Source organism: Silurus aristotelis, assembly GCF_946808225.1.
Source record: "Silurus aristotelis genome assembly, chromosome: 5".
NCBI lineage: Eukaryota > Metazoa > Chordata > Actinopteri > Siluriformes > Siluridae > Silurus > Silurus aristotelis.
The window spans coordinates 5,719,297-5,738,956 of record NC_139578.1 but is presented as its reverse complement, the minus strand read 5'-3'; the positions used below and the strand labels follow the sequence as shown (position 1 = coordinate 5,738,956).

General features: G+C 35.2%; 1 protein-coding gene and 2 long non-coding RNA genes across 3 annotated transcripts; 2 read left to right on the top strand and 1 right to left on the bottom strand.

Moving 5' to 3' along the window:
* Positions 1-560: 560 nt before the first annotated feature.
* tnn (tenascin N) lies at positions 561-19,031 on the bottom strand. Its single transcript, XM_083540947.1, has 15 exons — positions 18,895-19,031; positions 15,966-16,338; positions 15,296-15,670; positions 12,784-13,047; positions 11,912-12,094; positions 11,570-11,659; positions 8,963-9,226; positions 7,140-7,403; positions 5,840-5,970; positions 4,903-5,041; positions 4,398-4,549; positions 4,073-4,169; positions 2,422-2,586; positions 2,158-2,321; positions 561-1,538 (listed from the first exon to the last, which is right to left on the bottom strand). The coding sequence occupies exons 1-15, from the start codon at positions 18,895-18,897 to the stop codon at positions 1,416-1,418; spliced, it is 2,787 nt and encodes a 928-aa protein (XP_083397073.1). The 5' UTR covers positions 18,898-19,031; the 3' UTR covers positions 561-1,415.
* Positions 9,514-15,530, top strand: LOC310725859. The gene is made up of 3 exons (XR_014533531.1): positions 9,514-9,710; positions 14,735-14,830; positions 15,400-15,530. It is a non-coding gene; the product is annotated as an uncharacterized lncRNA (long non-coding RNA).
* LOC310725858 lies at positions 15,541-16,276 on the top strand. The gene is made up of 3 exons (XR_014533530.1): positions 15,541-15,673; positions 15,883-16,008; positions 16,144-16,276. It is a non-coding gene; the product is annotated as an uncharacterized lncRNA (long non-coding RNA).
* Positions 19,032-19,660: the final 629 nt, after the last annotated feature.

The window sequence follows — 19,660 nt, the reverse complement described above, 5'->3', positions numbered from 1 at the left end:
AGGGTGCAGTATACAGAGCTCACAAACTGCATCTGTAACAACAGCACAAGCTCAAATATATTTATGTGGATTTAGCTGGGTTTTTTAAATCCCACAATAAAATGGCTGACAGAGGAGAAGAAATTGATTTGGTCACAGATATACTTATAAGCACATTTGCAAGACAGACTTTTCAAGAAAAGTTGGGCATCATGAGGAAAGGTCAGCCAAAACAGGAGACTTGTGTTAATTGGGTTTCCAGCTTTAAAATTTACATTTATTCTTGCTGAATAAGATTCCTGTCTGTGATGCAGCACTCTGTAATACTGTGTTTCTGTATAATAATGATGTTTTTTTATAACCAGCATAATGACGGTATTCAGAGGTGGACTGAGGTTTAGAATTTAGGGCAATTTAGAATTTGTTCCAAATATCACCATGTGGTCTTCATCTGTACTTTGCCAATGTCATATCTGTACTGTAGTAAGCATTTACACACAGGGACAAAGTTTAAAAACTATAACTGGGAATTGGGTATTGTGTTAAAGTGCGATTGCTGGTTTTAGTACTGTGTAGATACTTCATTGCTACAGGAGTAAACAACAACAACAAAATTTCAGCTCTTTTCATAAACACTACACTTGGCCTAAAATTAAGTGAATGCAAGTGCGCAAACTACATGGTATCTGCATATTACATAAAACATAGAAGACATAAAACCTATTCCAAATAAGTAATCATCTTAAGCATTGCTTTTGGCTGTATTAGTCAGATTTACTATTTCAAAATATTGTGTTCATATTGTTTGAAGGCATTTATTGTTAAACACACATCATTGCAGATACATCATTATAATAAAGAAAATACCCAACTATGTTTTATCATAAAAACATTTATTTCTGTGAGATCTTTAAAGTATCGCCCTCTAGTACACATTCAAACTCTTCTACATACCATGCAGCATTTAGACGAAACATTTAAGGGCAATCATTAAAGTAAATAAAAAAAACTTTCCACACTATTCCACACAATCTGGAATTATGAACACTGGAAATATTTTAAAATGAACAATGAAAAGCATGAAAATGGTAATAAAATAAACTAAATATATAAACTGTAAATTAGCTATATCAGTTTAAACATATCTTTTGAATCAATTCGAATGAATCATTGTGGTCATATCACTTAACACTTGAGAAACTAGCCACCTGTACCACAGCTGTTCATCAACATTCAATTCCTATATATATATATATAAAACATCTGGACATTTCTGTAAGATAAAGCTATTCAGTTATAACTATATTTGTATCTTTTTCAATATCTGTAATTTGTAAAGGTCAGTTGTCACCCATATAACTTTAAATGAGATAATAGACGATATTATGATTAATCAGAATTTCTACTTTTTTTTTCGCTATGCAGTGTATTAATCATTAGGCAGCTACTTTTCTTTTCAGTGATCTCTTCTTCCGGCTAGCTGTATTTACTGGACGGATCTTAATCTCTGTAAAATCCAGTGACATGAGGTGGCCCTTCCATGGCTCCCAGTTTACACCCTAGTGGTAAAGGTATAGGAGAAATTTAAATTTAGGCCATTTTCAAATTCCATTAAAAGACAGTAATCATCATGGACACATGCTTACTTATTTCTCAACTAAATGATGCATCTGTTGTGAATGGCTAATTGACAGTTATTTTTGTGTTATATCCTGGACAATTAGCTGTAATAGCATGATTCTTAACAATCACCACTATTACCACAGGATCTGCAGAAAAAAAACATTCAGGGCACAAATGTTCCTAAACAGAAATCAAGAATACTCAACTCCTGTTGTTAGCAATTATTCAATTCACCAGCTTTAGAGAAAGTGATCAGGGTATTTACCTAACAGCTTTTGTTTAACCAAACTTTAGTTTGTTTGCTCCATATTATCACAATCGCATTTTCACGCTACAGTTTTGCAGGCAATACTGTATTAACAGTGCCCTCTGTTGGTCATCAGCCTGCATGTGTGATTATATGCAGAGAAGATTAAAATGACCAAATATGAGTGGACTTCAGATTTTCAACCAACTCTCATTACAACAGACCACACAAAATAAACCACAGACTGCAAACTTTCTAACATAAAACACTTCTATGTATTTGAAAAATATTATCTAACTAAAACTTACCATGCTGTGTCTGTTGTTCTCAAATTTGCCATTTAAGTTGGCTAAGTGGCAATTTTTGTACCACCAGGCTCCATGGTGTGTGACAGCACAATTACCCAGGGCAATATCATTGTCTGAGTCTATAGTAGTAAAAGATCTGCCCTGGTGGTAGGTCATAGCATCACCTATGACAAAAAAGATTATTAGCAAGTGTAGTATATAATTTACAGCAGATATAAAATACTTTGGTGTTTATTTATTATCTGGCTGCATTTGTTTACCTACCTGCATTTCCTCTGTAATTACCAATAGTGAGCTTAAATTTCTGCTTGGGTGATCCTACTTTGAAGTCATTATAGACAGCGTAAGCGCGTTCACTTCCCAGGCCCAGATCAAAGCGCACTTCATATTTTGTGCTTGTGTTGGTCAGTGCATGAATTTTCTCCAGGCCTAATACAACACAGCACAATACAACACAACACAATACAACAAAACATGATCTGAGTAGCTAATATTTAATAGCATTGCTTCTTCACTAGGAACACACACCCCCTTCACCGAAAAAAAAAGTATACTCTGTGTATCATCCTAATACCATCATCCTATCCAAGTTAATAGCCAAACATGCAGATCTGGGCATTAACACTTCCACCTGCAACTGGATCATGGACTTTTTGACCAACAGACCCCAGCAGGTTCGATCTGGCTCTATCTGCTCCAACAACGTCACACTCAACACTGGTGTACCACAGGGCTGTGTGCTGAGCCCCTTCCTCTACTTCCTCTTCACCTCCGACTGCAGGCCTGTGAATGGATCTAACTCCATCATCAAGTTTGCAGATGACACTACCGTGATCGGTCTCATCACCAACAATGATGAGACTGCCTACAGGGAGGAGATCCAGCACCTAGCCACATGGTGCAATAACAATAACCTGCTCCTTAACACCTCCAAGACAAAGGCGCTCACTGTGGACTTCAGGAAAGAGTCAAGAGGCACACACGACACCACCCACATCAATGGGATGGCTGTTAAGCGCGTCTCCAGTTTCAAGTTTCTGGGGAGCCACATCTCGGCGGACCTGTCCTGGACTATCAACACCTCCAGCCTGGTCAAAAAGGCTCACCAGCGCCTCTTTTTCCTGAGGACACTAAAGAAAATCAGTTTTCCTCGGATATTATGGTGAACTTCTAACGCTGCGCAGTAGAAAGCATTCTGACCAGCTGTGTCACAGTCTGGTATGGGAGCTGTTCTGTTGCAGAGCGCAAGGCACAGCAGCGGGTGGTGAAAACCGCCCAGCGCATCACAGGGACTCCACTCCCAGCCATGGTGGACAAAAGAAACGCTGTCTGGACAGAAACCTTGCTCATTTGCACACTGCTCTCTTTGTAATGCAGCTCCCCATTACCTTATTACCATTGTACATATACCCGTTTTCTGTTTATAGTAATAGTGATATATTATGTTCACCGTTCACATCCTCTGTAAATGTCTGTTTATAGTAAAAGGCATCTGTAAATCATGTTTATAGTACATATTTACTCATCTGTATAGTATTGTTCATAGTACATATATTTTCATCTGTATATTCATAGTACATATACATCTGTAAATTACTGTTTATAGTCCTATATTCCATTCTATTTAACTATGTAAATCATGCAAAAACTGTATATCCTGCACTTGTTGATTTGCACTCTGGTTAGACCCAAACTGCATTTTGTTGCCTTGTACTTGTACATGTGTAATGACAAAAGTTGAATCTAATCTAATCTAATCTAATAATTCTTTACTTTACACGTTTCTGAATGATATAACAGTGTTTATGATCCTAACTCTCCCTAAATGGATATGATTGTACGTTTAAATTTGACTTTCATATCAATACAAAAAAAGTGAATTTGAAGCTTTTTATTGTAGATGTATTTTCAGTACCGAGCCAGAATTCATCATTTAGTTCCCCAAAGCCTTCCGTGTATTGTCTCCAGCGCTTCATGAAGTCTAGCTTGCCTGTGTTACGTCTCTGAAAAACCTTATTTAACACAGAAAATAGAGAAATAAAAAGAGGGGGGAGAAAGAGGTGGGCAAAGACAATGTTGTGAAACACATTTCATGTAGTTTTACTTTATGTATGTAGGATCATACATAAAGGGAATAACGTATTAATTAGAAAAGATTCATGCATTATAATGCAAATCCACTTTCCTCACCAGGCATGAGATTTTTATATTTATGTGTATTGAAACATGCATTAACTTACAATCCAGCCACCACCATCTGTGGTCATGTCACAATACACCTGCATGGGCTTATTTCGATCATTGGTCACGTAGATAGTGTAAACACCGCTGTTCATGTTTCCATTCTTCATGATCTGTGTGCAGTCTATAGGGAAGGGGTAGGCTGCTCCTACTGCAAAGAAACAAAACAGCATAAGGTTTTACTAATGACTGTAATAAAATAAAAAACAAGCCCAGAATAATGGCTGTAGTAAAATACATTGTATGAAAAAGCAGGACGGTGTTTTCTACTGCACAACACTCTACTTCTATTTAAGTGTTGATAGGCTGATTTAATTCTTTCGTGGACCTTGGAAAAAAAGGCCTAAACATTAACTGAATTGGTGAGGAATTAATTATTACTCTTCCATGTTGAATTAGTAAAATCAAATGGTTAATTAGTTTCAGGTTAACAACAAAAGGGGGTCACATATTCACTACATCTTTACACCTTATTAGTATAAAAAAGTAAGTAAATTACTTTACCAGTGACAAACATGGTCTCCACCACTTTACTCTTCTTTGAGGCTCTATAGGCAATCAGAGTGACAATATATTTCTTCTCTGAGGCCAAACCAGCGAGACTAAATCTGGTATCTCCTGCAGAAAAGCTCTTCTCAACTGACTGAGAAAAAAAATTAAATATACAGAATATTCAATATGTTTTACTGCAAAACAAGTGAATGTGTCTCTGTGTCTATTATACCCATCTTAACCACTAAGCTACCACTTCTCAAGATTTTGAACATGGACAAATATTGATGCATTATGCAAATGTATGTTTAATATCAGTAAAACCAAACTCAACATAGATCATGAAGACAAAATATTCTTATAAATGTTTTAAAGTGATTATGGTGTTTGAAAAGGTGTAAGTCATCAGGACACCAAACAGAATACTTGTATTTGTATAAAAAGTGGTCAAACAGAAATGTGCACTGCATTAATCGCGTGTTAATAAAATTAGTGCTGTTACAATAAATATACAATAAATAAATAATAAATTAACGCATTAATTTTAACAGCAAATTATTATATATATATATATATATATATAAATCGATTGGCAGCCCTGATCTCTTCTTCCAGCTAGCTGTATTCACTGGATGGATCTTAATCTCTGTACTGTATAATCCAGTGGCATGAGTAGCATGAGGTGGCTCTACCATGGCTCCCAGTTCACACCCTAGTGGTAATGGTTTAGGATAAATTTTAATTTAGGCCATTTTCAAATGACATTAAAAGACAGTAATCATCATGGACACATGCTTACTTATTTCTTAACTAAATGATGCATCTGCTGTAAATGGCTAATTAAATGTTATATTTGTGTTATTTCCTGGACAATTAGCTGTAATAGCATGATTCTTAACAATCACCATATGTATATATATAAACATATATAAATTTGCAGTCCACACACCTGCATGCTAGTGTCTTCCGGACTGTAATTAAGAATGTAGCCATCAATGTGGGCCTGTGGAGGTTTCCAGGTGAGAGCTGCAGTTTCCCTCTTAACATCAACTGCTTTTAGATTCTTTGGAGCATCAATTTCTGAAAATAGAAGTCAATTTTGAAGTTTATTCATATCTGCTTTTTTAAATTAACCATTTGTTATCAGGTAACAATGTCAGTAAATGAAGTAGTGTTATAACCATTACATTTATGTGAACTGATTTATCAAAAATATCTAGTTGGTAAACAGAGAAATAACTGTTCATTGTTTGTGTAGCCAGTTCACTGTCTTGTTGTGGTTTGCTCTGGATTAGAGTTTGCACCATGTGAAAGCAAAACTGTTTTTTAAAACAAGAATATTATGATCACAAACTGCGTAGAAATGCATGTTGCTACCTAAAAATACATTAGGATAGAGTGACATAAAGGGAAATCTGCTGGCTCTGCATTATGAAAATCTAAGTACACAAATACAGTGAGTGTGCACCCTGGTGTCTGGACCTCCACTGTTTCTCTCGTAACCACCCATGCTTGGTGTGTGAATATTTCAGTTTCTGAAGAGACAACGTGTTTTCTTTCAATTAAATGTAATCATCGGAAGATATTATGAGAGGCCGTCCAAAACATTTATACATTTAATAGTTTAATAGTACTTTGATGATGTGTCCCAGTGATTATTAAGTTAAACCACATTGAGAGTTTTGAACTGGTAGAAGGTTTTGTCAGCCCTCATTTACCCTTCCTCAATGGAGCACTTTTTAAATCTGTAGCTCACTATTTAACCTTAATTGACTGTCTACTCTGACTTTTTCTTATGAGGCTGAGACAAGAGATTTGTGGAAACACCAATTTTTTTAAACCAAATGAGCAGCATCAGCATTTTATCTATGTGAGAGAAAATCCTGCTGTTTAAAAATTAATGTACTAATCATAATCTTTGGCAAAAATAGTTAACTGTATATTTTCGGAAGCTTATATTTATAGCTTTGTGCTGTTGAAAAAAAAAAGATTCTAATTATATGTTTGATCAAATTACAGTGTATATTTATTATGTATAAACAATCTATAAATATTGTAAGAAGCAGCATACTGACTGCATTTTTTTAAGATGTCAAGCTCAAAATTCCTGTGGAATTCTGATGGATGGGAAAACCAAATTTTTAACTGTTTTATACACCAAAGGAATCAGTAGCATAAACCAAAATCCTACTCATTCATTATTAGCTGATGAATCAGAAGGGAAGAAAATATCTGAAATGTTAATAAACCTGTCTCAGTAACTGTTGTAGCTTTTCTGCTGGAGCGAGAACCCTTGATGGCCCAGATGTAGATTGTATATGCAACTCCTGGCCTCAGACCAGTGAACTGGTAGGAAGTGCTCTTTGCTCCAACTCGCACATCATTTCTGGAGCCATCAGCAGAGCTGTAGCTCAGTATGTAGCCATCTACTTCTGCTTGAACTCTGTCCCATGACAAGACTGCCGAGTCCTCTGTCACTTCTTTGACCAAAAGGTTAATAGGTGTATCTAGTTCTGAAAAAGCGTTTACAGCAAATTAATGGTACATTATGTTTCTTTATAAAAGTCACATAGAAATATTGTATTTAATAGTCTATTTTCCAAACTATTATACCGTAATTATCTAAAAGTTTATTAGTAGTGTATGTACTGTATGTGCTATATGAATATGCATATGTGAATATGTAAATGTGTGCTGTATGTAACTTTTTTATTTTTATTTAGTTTTTTTGATGGGGGGGGGTCCCACAGCTGTCTTTTAGTTACATAATATAGTTTAAAATTGTTACCTTGAAGTAAAAACAACATGCAGTTTTCTTTTACATGAGGTTTTTTTTTTTTTTTTTTAATGGGTGTGTGATGTGCAAGAAAAGGAAAAAAAAAAACACCAGATCATCTGCACCTCAAGAGCTTCTATTCCCTATTCTCAGATCCATTCTCATATATATATATATATATATATATATATATATATATATATATATATATATGTACACACACACACACACACACACACACACACACACACATATATATATATATAAATGCTGGCAATGTTGGCAGTGTGTTTGGGGTCATTATTATGTCAGAAAACTGCAGTTTCTGAAGCCAGGGCATCGTTTTCTGCTTCAGAATGTCACAGTACATTTTGGAAGCCATGTTTTTCTCAATGAACCGCAGCTCCTCAGTACCAGCAGCACTCATGCAGTTCCAGACCATGATGCTACCACCACCATGCTTGACTGTAGGCAAGACACAATTCTCTTGGTACACCTCATGTAATTCATGCTCTTGGACAGATATTCAGCAAACCGTTTGCACGCTTTCTTGTGAGCCAGTTTCAGAAGAGGCTTCCTTCTAGGAAAACAGCCATGCAAACCGACTTGTCGCAGTGTTAACAGCTAACGCTAACTCTATTGATTATTTAGCGTTTTCATTCATGCACAAAACAAATCTTATTTCCGATTTGGAGTGAAAAGCTACAGTGACACTGTGCTAAATCTATTTTATTTTTACATACTCCTCACATTGTTTTGTATGTTTTCTAGTTTAATAATAATTTGAAAAAGAGGCAAAGACTAAACAAACTGTATTATGCTTATTTGTATAATGAAATCTTCTTTTGGCTTCTCCCATTAGGGGTCGCCACAGCGGATCATCCGATTTGTATAATGAAATAAGCAGCATTAAATTTTGTTTGGACAAACCTTTCAAGGTCTATCTAAGTTTTAGCATTGGAACAGGGTGGGGAAAGAAGAAAGCTTAAATGACTGGTCTAATGAAGCAGAAAAGTAGAATGAAGCAGGGTGCTTTCATTTTATGGAAAATACTTGAACATCATTTAAGGGCAGTTTATACAGGGTTGTGAGTTTGTATGTTACACATTTTTTTGTGGTATGTATGAGTATATATAGAGTTTGCATGTTACAAATGATGGGGCAAAAAAGTGTTGCTACTCGAGTGTGTCAGTTTTTGTTCAAGAAATTATTCCTATATATATATATATATGAGGGTAAAGAATGAAAAGCTCCTTCAACAGACACTGGCAAGAAATAACTGAGAGAACAGTTTACCTGTTTCAGCCTCAGTAGAGCTCTTTCTGCTCAAATGAGAACCCTTGTAGGCCCAGATGAAGATGGTGTACAGAACCCCAGGTTTCAGTGATGTGAACTGGTAAGAAGTAGCATTTGCTCCAACTTGGATCTCCTGGCTGGAGCCTTCAGCAGAGCTATAGGTCAGTATGTAGCCATCAATCTCAGCACGGACCTTCTCCCACATCACAGTCACTGTGGTCTCGGTTACATCCCTAGTGATCAGTTTATTTGGAATATCTATGTCTAGAAGAAAAAGGGTTTTTGTTCATTTCATGCAATATTGAATTTTATTCAAACACATGAACACATTTTGTAGGGTATATTTCATGGTAGTCTTAGGCAAAAGAACAAGAATATTATTAAGAACTAGTTTGCATTTAAACCCCATTTTGATAGTAAAATACATACATATAATAAAGTGAATCGTGTGAACAGCTTTTGTAGGTTTATCAGAGCTAAATGAGCACTGGCACAAGCCACAAAGGGGAAGTGAGAAAGCATGCAAAAGCTATCATCATTTGGGAAATTCCTCTGTGACTGCCACAAGGTTGGTGCAATGCTACCTGCTATAAAACTGATAAATTGAGCATTCCAAGCACAGTGAGATCAATATTTATCAAAGCTTTTTGTTATTATACCAATCATTTTTTATTTATATGATGTATGGAGCAAATCAGGCTGAAAACCATGGCAGTGATCCACTGGAATATAGTAGCAAATAATCTTGGTAAGTACTGACCTTTTACTGAAACTTCACAAGTAAACAAAGCTACACTTCTTTTTATTCAGTTTCTGAGTTAATGCTACCACTGGACACAATACCTGTGTTTCTTGCAGAAGAATAAATTCAGCTGAATAATGAAATTATTATTTCTTTAACTGTATTATGCTTATTTGTATAATGAAATAAGCTCAAATGACTGGTCCAATGAAGCAGAAAAGTAGAATGAAGCAGGTTGCTTTCATTTTATGGAAAATATTTGAACATAATTTAGGGGAAGTTTATACAGGGTTTGAGTTTGTATGTTACAAATGATGGGGCTAAAAGGTGTCACTACTTGAGTGTGTTAGTTTTTGTTTAGGAAATTATCCCTGATAGCTTGCAGTCTTTATTGTAAAGACAAATCATATATTCTGTACATGAATAAACTGTACACTTTTTAGGAACTTGTACCACACATTAAACTAAGACAAGAATGTATCAGCTCTGGGGGCTTATTTCATCAACTTATTTATGAATGTCTTTCATGAATTTAGTGTTGTGACGTTTGTCTTATTTTATGGGCATTCAGATCAAAGCCATGCTGTGAGTAGAATACAACAGTTCAATCTTTCACAAATGAAAACAAGAATCTTAGATCTCTCAAATTCATCATTACCAATCTTATATTGTCAAAGACCTGACCGTGTTTCTGACTTGTTTCTGCTGGCTATGTTGAGAGCTATATTAAATTTTGAAAGCTATATTGGCTTTATTTTTAAACCTAGCAGAGGAAACTAAACATGCAGTTTAAGCATCTATAAATGGCAGCTACAGGTATCATGGGCAGGAAGTTGTCCAGTCTAAGAGACAAAGTTTGAGTAACAGATTGCACATTCATATTTTACACAGTAGGCATTTCCAAGATAAACTTTTTATAACTTGTCTATGTGGTATAATTTACTTTTACCTACTTTAGAGATAGGAAAAATATTCTGAGGCTAATTATGATTGATTGATTGATTGATTGATTGATTGATTGATTGATTGATTGATTGATTGATTATGTTTTTGGAATGCCAATCAGACTTTCACATTTTTCCCTTGCCCTATGTACATACATATATTTATACAAAATTTTCAACTTAATAAACATTTCTTACAGAAAATATAAAAGACAGATTTTTTTATAGGTTTTTGCATATTGTATTTTCCCTTCTAATATTTGTTTACTAATAGTAAACAGTTTTAGCACTTTATTGCCTTCAAAATATTAATAATAAGAAATAAGATCATTTGAATAACAGTTACTGTCACAGCATTAATTAATATACATGCATCTTAAGTGTTTTCTATCATGCCTGAAACGTGTTATTATATTATTATTTTTAAATAACATGGCAACATGGGAAAGCTCTGACAAAGATCAAGAAAGAACACACAGATCATTAACCTTAGAATGAAAACTATTTATGTTCAGCTCGGGGCTGTGAGAACAAAGAAGGTAAGACTGGGCAACAAGCACTAACCTTACACCTATGCAAAAGGGCACATAATCTGAGTCATTAATTTTAACATCAGACAACAATTTTGTTATCTTTTTTAAGATATGGATTGTTAATTGCCAATAGATGAAAGAGAGTTGTATTAAGTACTTTGCATATTACTATCTGGGATTACGCATGCTTGTGATTGCAAACTACAACTGAAAATCTATAACTCAGTGTGCTACGCCTTGGCATTATAATCTGTATTATTCAGATGTTTTCTGCACACTGGTATATCACTGCCTTTTTTCTAGTAGGACTTGACTATGCATGTCTGGGTTCTGAATGTTTGTCCTATATTACACCTCTCCTGTTGAGAGTATCATATAATCAACTAACCTGTGACTCCAGTGGCCTGGGATGGTTTGCCTGCATTGCTTCCTTGGATGGCTTGCACTGTTATCTGGTACTCTGTACCTGGGTTAAGACCTGCAAATAATAATAAACTTAATTTTGTCTATAAATATCAAAATACAGTATTGCCCCTCACTCAGTGTTTTCACACTCAATGTTTACTCAATAACTTAATGCAGCTCAGAAAGAACTTTAATCATTAAAAAATATATATATAATTTTTATAAATTACAAAAGACACAGATATGCTGCTAAACACAACAGAGTGAACAGTTAAGGTCAGAGTTGAGTCTTAGGTTTGTGTCTTCTTCTTCTTAAAAAGTTTACCTATAATGGTGTGCACAGTTCTAGCTTCCTGGCTCTTAGCTACATTTTCCAGTTTCTGTTGGCCACCTGGACTGGCATGACTTAGTTTAAAGTAATCCACCTCTGTCTCTGGGTTCTGCCAGTCCACCTGGATAGAGTCCTCTGTCTGTCCAAGCACCTGAACATCTTCTACACTAGACAAATCTACAGAAACACAGAATAAAAAGTCCATTACTTATGATTGTCCTTTATTAATGTAATTATTTCATTTCATTTCTTTTTTTAATTCACTCACTACAGACACCTGAGACAGTAAAGAGGAAAAAATATAATGTTCTCAAGAAAATTCACAACAAAATAAATTTAATATGTTGGGACATTAATGTTGACACAAAATCTGTTTGCAGAGCATGTTAATACAATCCATTCAAAACACATAAAACACTCAAATATCCATATTTATTGTACATACACAGTACATTGTATACATGCAGTATTAAATAAAAAATGCTAGCATATGTGATATTACTCTATCATTAACAGAATAGAGACCACCTCTGTTGGATTTTGAGATATGTTTGTTCTTGTTGCAAACCTTTTGTAAATGTGGCCATAGAGTAAAATATTTTCTTCATCTGTCCACAGTATGTGTTTCCCAAAAGCCTCTGACTTATCTAAATATTTTGCAGACATTAGATGTGGTTGTAGATAACCATGAAACTCACGCACAGGCAGTTTGTGCAGGCAGTGCTGCAGAACTGAACAATGCACCATCACTCCTGTGTCAGCTAATCCTTTCTACAGTTTGCATTTTATTTTCATAAATTTTGCATACAGCTGTATGACACTAAACGCAAAAACATCAGAGTAAACAAGTTTTAAGCACTCTTTACCTGTTGTGGCGTTGATGTGGTCTGATTCACTCCTGATGCCCTTGATGACAGCCAAAACTTGCACGATATATTTAACCCCTGGTTTGAGTCTGGTGATCAGGTAGGAATTTTCAGTGTTTGGAAGACGGATCTCCTGAATTGCCCCCTCATTTCCATAAGGATAGTAGGAGAGCAGGTAATACTCGACTTTCTTTACATGTTCCCACTCCACAAGCAGAGACACATCAGTCACTGTGATCACACGCAGTCCTTTTGTGCCCAGTACTGTGGATACACACAGTTTTTCATATTTAATGTTAGTTTTACTAGTATGTTATATCAATGATGCAAATTAAACTCCCTTAGGGTTCATTTAAAAAAGCCATTAAGAAAAAATAATATAATAAATTACTTATTAATCTGGTAATATATCAGAAAATGTGAAGGGGCAGAAAATTCCAGAAAATTCAATAATGCTTATTGAATACATGAAGAGGGAATGAGAGAGGATTATATAGATGCTCAAAAGACCACATTAACCGGAAAAGAATTTATGGCAGGTTGGGACATTGTTCCACATGGTAAAAGGTCAGGGAGTCAATGTTTTCCTTTGGTTTAGCAAGAGCCTTTCATTTTGTGGCAGTTAATACTCCTGCCTCATTCCAGAGTCTGCCAGAAACAATTTCACCTTTAAATAATAACCCACAAACTGCCGCTGGGATAAAGAAATTACCATCTAATGACTTTGGAAGAAGCATGATGCAAGAAATTGTGCAGCACATTCTTACAAATGAATAACGAAGCATAAAAATAATTATCTAAGGTACTTAAAATTTAATTAAACAAAACCAAAAGAAATATAAATGATATTCAGAATGATTTCTGATCACTGCAAAAGATTCTCTAATTCTGATCACTTTTTGAAAAGAAGACACATCATTCTTATTATGGTACCCCTAGTGCTCTTCCTTACAAAAAAAAATGTCACTCTTTGAAGTAAGGACTTTTTTACACAGCCACAGTATGTATGAGTTGAAAGTGATCTAAAGTCTGCACATCTGTACACTTCTGATCTAGCACAAATAAATGCCAGCATGACTTCCAAATAAAGCTCCTATCTCATTCCTCTTTTGGTGAAGAATACAAATTTAATTTAATTTATTTCCACCCCCAGGGCATGTTTGCATTAAGGGATTTAAATTCCATGCAGATCTGAAATTGTTAGTGCCTTTAGCTGGCTTGAGTGCTGCTGCAGAATTTTAACAATTTGGTAAAAATTAATTTTAATCTACAAAATAATTTAGCATGAAACAGATAATTTATAAATACTAAAATTATCAAAGTGATTTATGCCATGTATATAGTGTGCTACTATGCTGCAGTACTGAAAGATAAAAACGACTGACAAATGATTGACAGGTTTTACCATCACATACCATTCTAGCTCCATTAGTGTCATGTGCTTGAAGTTATAATTCGTCTAGCAGCTCAGCTGGTGCCGCATTGCTTCAGGGTATGCTTGCTCTTCACTCATATGGACTCAATTATGATGTCTTACACCCAAAAGTGTTAACATGGACAGTATATCCTTTTCTAAGATTCATGCCATTCCCAATATAATTTTTTGAGGCTCACATATCAATGCATTCCTACCCTGAGTCACTCTATCCTTGTGAAGGTAAATGTTGTAACCATAGAGCAGGAGGACAATCCAGACCTGCTACTGAAAGCTGCGTTTAATATTCATGAAGGTACTGGAAATCAATAATACTGCAGAATTACCTCAACATCAATAGGATGACAGGGGTCCATAATTCAACACTGGCAATTGTGGTGTACCATGAGCACACGTTTTATCACTGATTCCACAACATCCATGATAGATTACCTTTTCATCAAAATTTCTGTCAAGCTGCTTTGTGACTATTTATTATTAAAAATTATATAAATGAATGAATTTATTTATCTTCAGTAACTGATATATCCTGGTCAGGAGAACATTGGGTGCAATGAGGGAAAATTCATCCCAGATGGGAAACCAGTCCATCAAAAGTCATCACAACACAGTGTATGTATTGTCTTTTGACAGTTTTTTCTTTTCAGGTAGTAAAAATCTATGCATTTATTATGTTTTCCAATGTAAAATATCACTTTTTCTAACAAAATCTATGTTTTATAGCAGTTTCATTTTATTGTTATTGAGAATTTTGTTTTCTCACCCATGATCCAAATGTTTTTTTCATTTTTTTATATTAAAAGTGTTTGTACAGTACAAAATAAAATCCTTACTGAGTGATTTCATGTTATGCTCTCATGCTATGCTATGACATACATTTGTATTATGTATTATGTATTATTGCTTATTTTGTCCTAAATCTACTCATTCTACTTTTGTTACATTTCAAAGTATTAGCATTATTGACTTCTACATTTAAAATACATACATGCTTCTAATAACAGATACAACATTATTAGGTAAGATTTATTTGATATGTTAAATTCCCACCTTAAAGTATTCTTGAAAAAATCTTACCTGTAGAGCAGTCATTTCCGAAAAAGCCCTCATCACAGACACATTGTCCATTGATGCAGCGTCCATTATCTTTGCAATCATTTAAGCATTTCTGCATGCTACAGGTATCTCCAGAGAAGCCCTCAAAGCACATACACTTGCCATCCACACAGTGGCCCTTGTCATTGCATTCATCAGGACATGTGAGCAGGCCACAGTCATGGCCAGTGTAACCAGCATGACAATTGCATTGTCCATCTACACAGTATCCATTATCATTACAATTATCCGGACAGGTGGACATGGAGCAGTCTGGACCCTCCCAGCCTGCATCACATTTACAGCTGCAGGTGTTGTGCTGGTATACACCATGGCCACTACAGCTTGTGTCCACATCTAGTAAGGGCAGATCACTTGCATGAAATCTGGACATTAGCTAGCACAATATAAAATGTTAGTGAATATTAATTATATTTAATTGCAGTGTCAAATGTATTATATATACTCCCTTAATAGCAATGATAAACATGTTTATTTAATAAAATAGAAAAGTAGAATAAACACCAAATACTTAATAAAAAAGTAACACAACAATTTTGTCTTTTCAGGTGCTTGTAAAAGTAAATCTCCTGAATCAGCAGAACATTTGGCAAACTAAATACCTGAACAAGGGACCATTTGAAACTAATACCTGAACTTCCTCTGCAGCAGCCTTGAGCACACTGGGACTTCAGGTAGGTGACCTCTTCTTCCAAACCATTGACACGGTATAACAGGGCCTTAAATTCTTCTGAATCAGCACAGTTGCAGGTAGATAATGGAAGCTTAATGTTGTGCTTGAATACAATGTCTTTCTCCCCATCCACCAGCATGGCCTGACCCTCTGTTGCTTGGTCCTTTGAAGGTAAAACTGCCTGCAAGTCCTGCTTACAACCAGAGTCAATTCTGTACACATGGCTAAATGTGACTGCTTTCTCAGACTCTTCTGCCTGTGTAGCAAGTGTGACCAAGCCCAGCATCCCAAAAAGGAGCAAAGAAAGCCAATTTAGCCTGGGAATCATGGCCTGTAAATAAAACACATGAACAATTTTCAATGCACATCCATGTGGAAATTCACATGGACGTCTCACTTGGCTAGCATATTCCATCTTAAACTTTAATTATACAATGCATCTGCATGGAACCTTTTCTAATTTATTCTAATGATTTCATAAAAAAATAGTTTTTTTTGCATAGTGCTGCATTAACTGCTCACCACAGAATAACATTATGTAATTATGAACAGTAGTAGTCCAGTTTGCCAGTAAAACTACAGAACATGTCCTTGAGAGCCTATGGGACCCTGTTGCAAGAGTATATAAGTAAATGCCAATGAGAAACAAATTTTACAAGTATAATAATAACAAAGACTTGTATTAGTATTAGTATTATAGCAGTGTACAGCATACAACTCAACAGCAAATAACCTTTCCATTAATAATTGCACAACTTGTTTTAATCATTATAAATGTTTTGGGAAATATTTGCATCAAAATGTGGTGCAAAAAGCTGAAAACATTTGCCATTGAATTTGCTATAGACAGACGAAACATCAGCACTGGCTTTAAATAGGTAAGATCAAATTTAAAATGGAAATTGATATTAATAATATTATATATATATATATATATATATATATATATATATATATATATATATATATATATATATATATATATATATATATATATATATAATGATTTTCAAAAAGATTTCACTGTAATTTCTAGCATATTTTCCTTAATTTTTCTCAGGATTAATGAATATTCAAACTATTTGGAGACAATGTTCACCAATATGACAATTCCACATCAAACATTAAATCTCTCTGTATTTGAAATAAAGAAAGGTCTCTAGTACTGTTTCAAATTACTACAGCTGGAATTGAGAATGGAGTGGAGGTGTACACAACTGAGTAGATTGAATTGCATAGAGTGTAGTCTGGAGTTTTTGCATCCTCATCTGCACAACGGAACTCACAAAGTCCAATCAACATAATTGCTTTTTGTTTACTCTCTGTAGCAAACCAGCCCACCTTAAAAAAAATTCTACAAAAGGACCACAGAAGATCTACCAGTTTCTCTCAGTCTCCACTGATCGACAAAAGATTAGCTGAGATTCATTGGCAACGACTAGCCCAAAAGCTGTTCATGATCTTTCTAAAAATAGTCTTAAAATGGTCTAAAAATCATAATAGAAACAGTTGCCTATACTCAGGTCACTATACTGGCACCCTCAGTTGTAATTTACTTATTTTGTCTTCTACGCTGACTGAGGGCACTAAGGACACAGAGCATGAGTTCAGCAAAGCTGGATACATTTCTTTTGAGAAAGGTTGCTTTGTTGGTGCCTGCACTTTTAATTTGCCCACAATGGTCTTAGGCTTCTTTCAGGGCCAGAGCCACTGGAGAGCTGCATATAGACCACATTCCGGCCCTGAATAATTACACTTCAGTCTCACACATGTCAACAAGCTGTGAAATATGAAACCCTATGTAAGACAAAGTCAGTGTGCAAGTTAACACCTACTAGACAAGGTCAGTGGTGATATCAGATAATTAAATGTCCAGAGACTCTATTTTGATGTGACTCTACACAGCACAAACTCTCATAGAATAAAAGATTAAAATCACCACCAGAGTAGACTTTGATAAGTCTAAGGGTGGATCAAGAGCAATAATCAGCAGAAGAGATGAGAGTCGGAAACCTATTATGTGTCCCTTGTCCCTTGTCACTTGAAATATGTAAAGCATCAAACAGACTTTTGCTTTTTAAACAGACCTAGTCCTACAAACAGTCCTTCTGTTCAGCAAGATAGGGGTCTTGGTGGTCTGGGAAAATGCTGCTTGGCCTTTTAAAAGCAGCAGAAACTTTTTTACACTGGTGCATTTCCTCTCCGGTCTGTGGCAAGAGCTGAAAGCAATTTTGCTAGTGTATGAGTTGCTACATCATATTCCCTTTAAAGGGACCTAACCACAAAATTCTGTGATGAAGTTACAGAACCCCAAATCATGCAGTTAGCTTAACACTATAGTGCTCTATTAGAATTTCCTCAGAGCTGAGAATATGATATTGCATTCTTGATTCTTACCACAATTAGATTTAGCCTTTTTATTTATTTGTTTGTTTATTTATTTAGCAACCAGAAAGGAAATTAACTGGTGTAAACTCAGACCGCCTCATGCTAAACCAACAAGCTAATATTCTGCATCTAGCAGAATATTCTACAGAACAAAAAAAAAAAAAAAAGATTTAAGTGAAAGTTTCTTTAGTTGGTGTTAAAAAATCTTTTAAATACAGCATAACTATAAAATGATTTGGGTCATATTTAAATGTAGTACAAATTATTTTAGATGGAATCTAATTTAGCAAAAGAACATAAATTAGCTTTCAACAAATCACAATGTCATATACATTTTGATAAATAGCATGTAAACAGTGTAAAGCATATAAAGCATATTATTCATGCATTCACATTTGTACTGAAAATTTTGGCTGGTGCCAAAATAATTGCATCATTAATAAAGTAATTTCCCCATGCACTGTAGCAAAAATCTATTGTAAAAAAAAAAATGCCATACCATTGTAGTTATTTCTCTAAATCTGAATGTCCTTTCAGTCTGCTTGAGTACAAGAATCACTTACTGTCACTCAAAGTGCCTTGCAGTGAGCACCTGTCAAGCAGCTCTGACTTGGTGCTCCTGAGCAGTGCTGCAGTGAGCCCTCCAACTCCAAAAAACCTTCACACAGTATAAATGAGCAGCCCAGAGCCAATAGGCATGCTGGGCGTTCCTCTCTGAGTAGCTCAGGGATCAGAGATGAAGATAATGGGAGGCATTCCACAACTCAACATTGTCTGGAACGAATCGTTTCTTCAAACAGTACTTTACTCTTCTACCTGCAGGTCATTTTTCATACACATCATTTTTCGAGTTGGTTGATGTACAGTAGCCGCAAACTATAATCTTCTTCATTCCAGACACTGCAGTATGTAAGGAAACCCAAAAGAAACACAGCCAAAATCAACAGCACCTTAAGTTGAAGTCTGAACTCACCACTGAGTTAAGCATTAATTAGAAGGTGGCTATATTTCTACACATCATGCAGAAAAAGTACATGTAATGTTAGTCACCTTTCTAAATGTGTTTATGTGCAGTGGTTATAGTAGTTCTGTGGTCTTTAAGGGCTAATCCTCAAAAGGCTGCTCAAAATCATCTTCAATAAATGACAAATTCACAATGCATGGTGAAACACTAAAGTGTATTTCAGATCATGCAGAACATCACAGCATTAAAAGACAATCTTAATCAATGAAATGTCAATCAAATATAAAAAATGTATTAAATA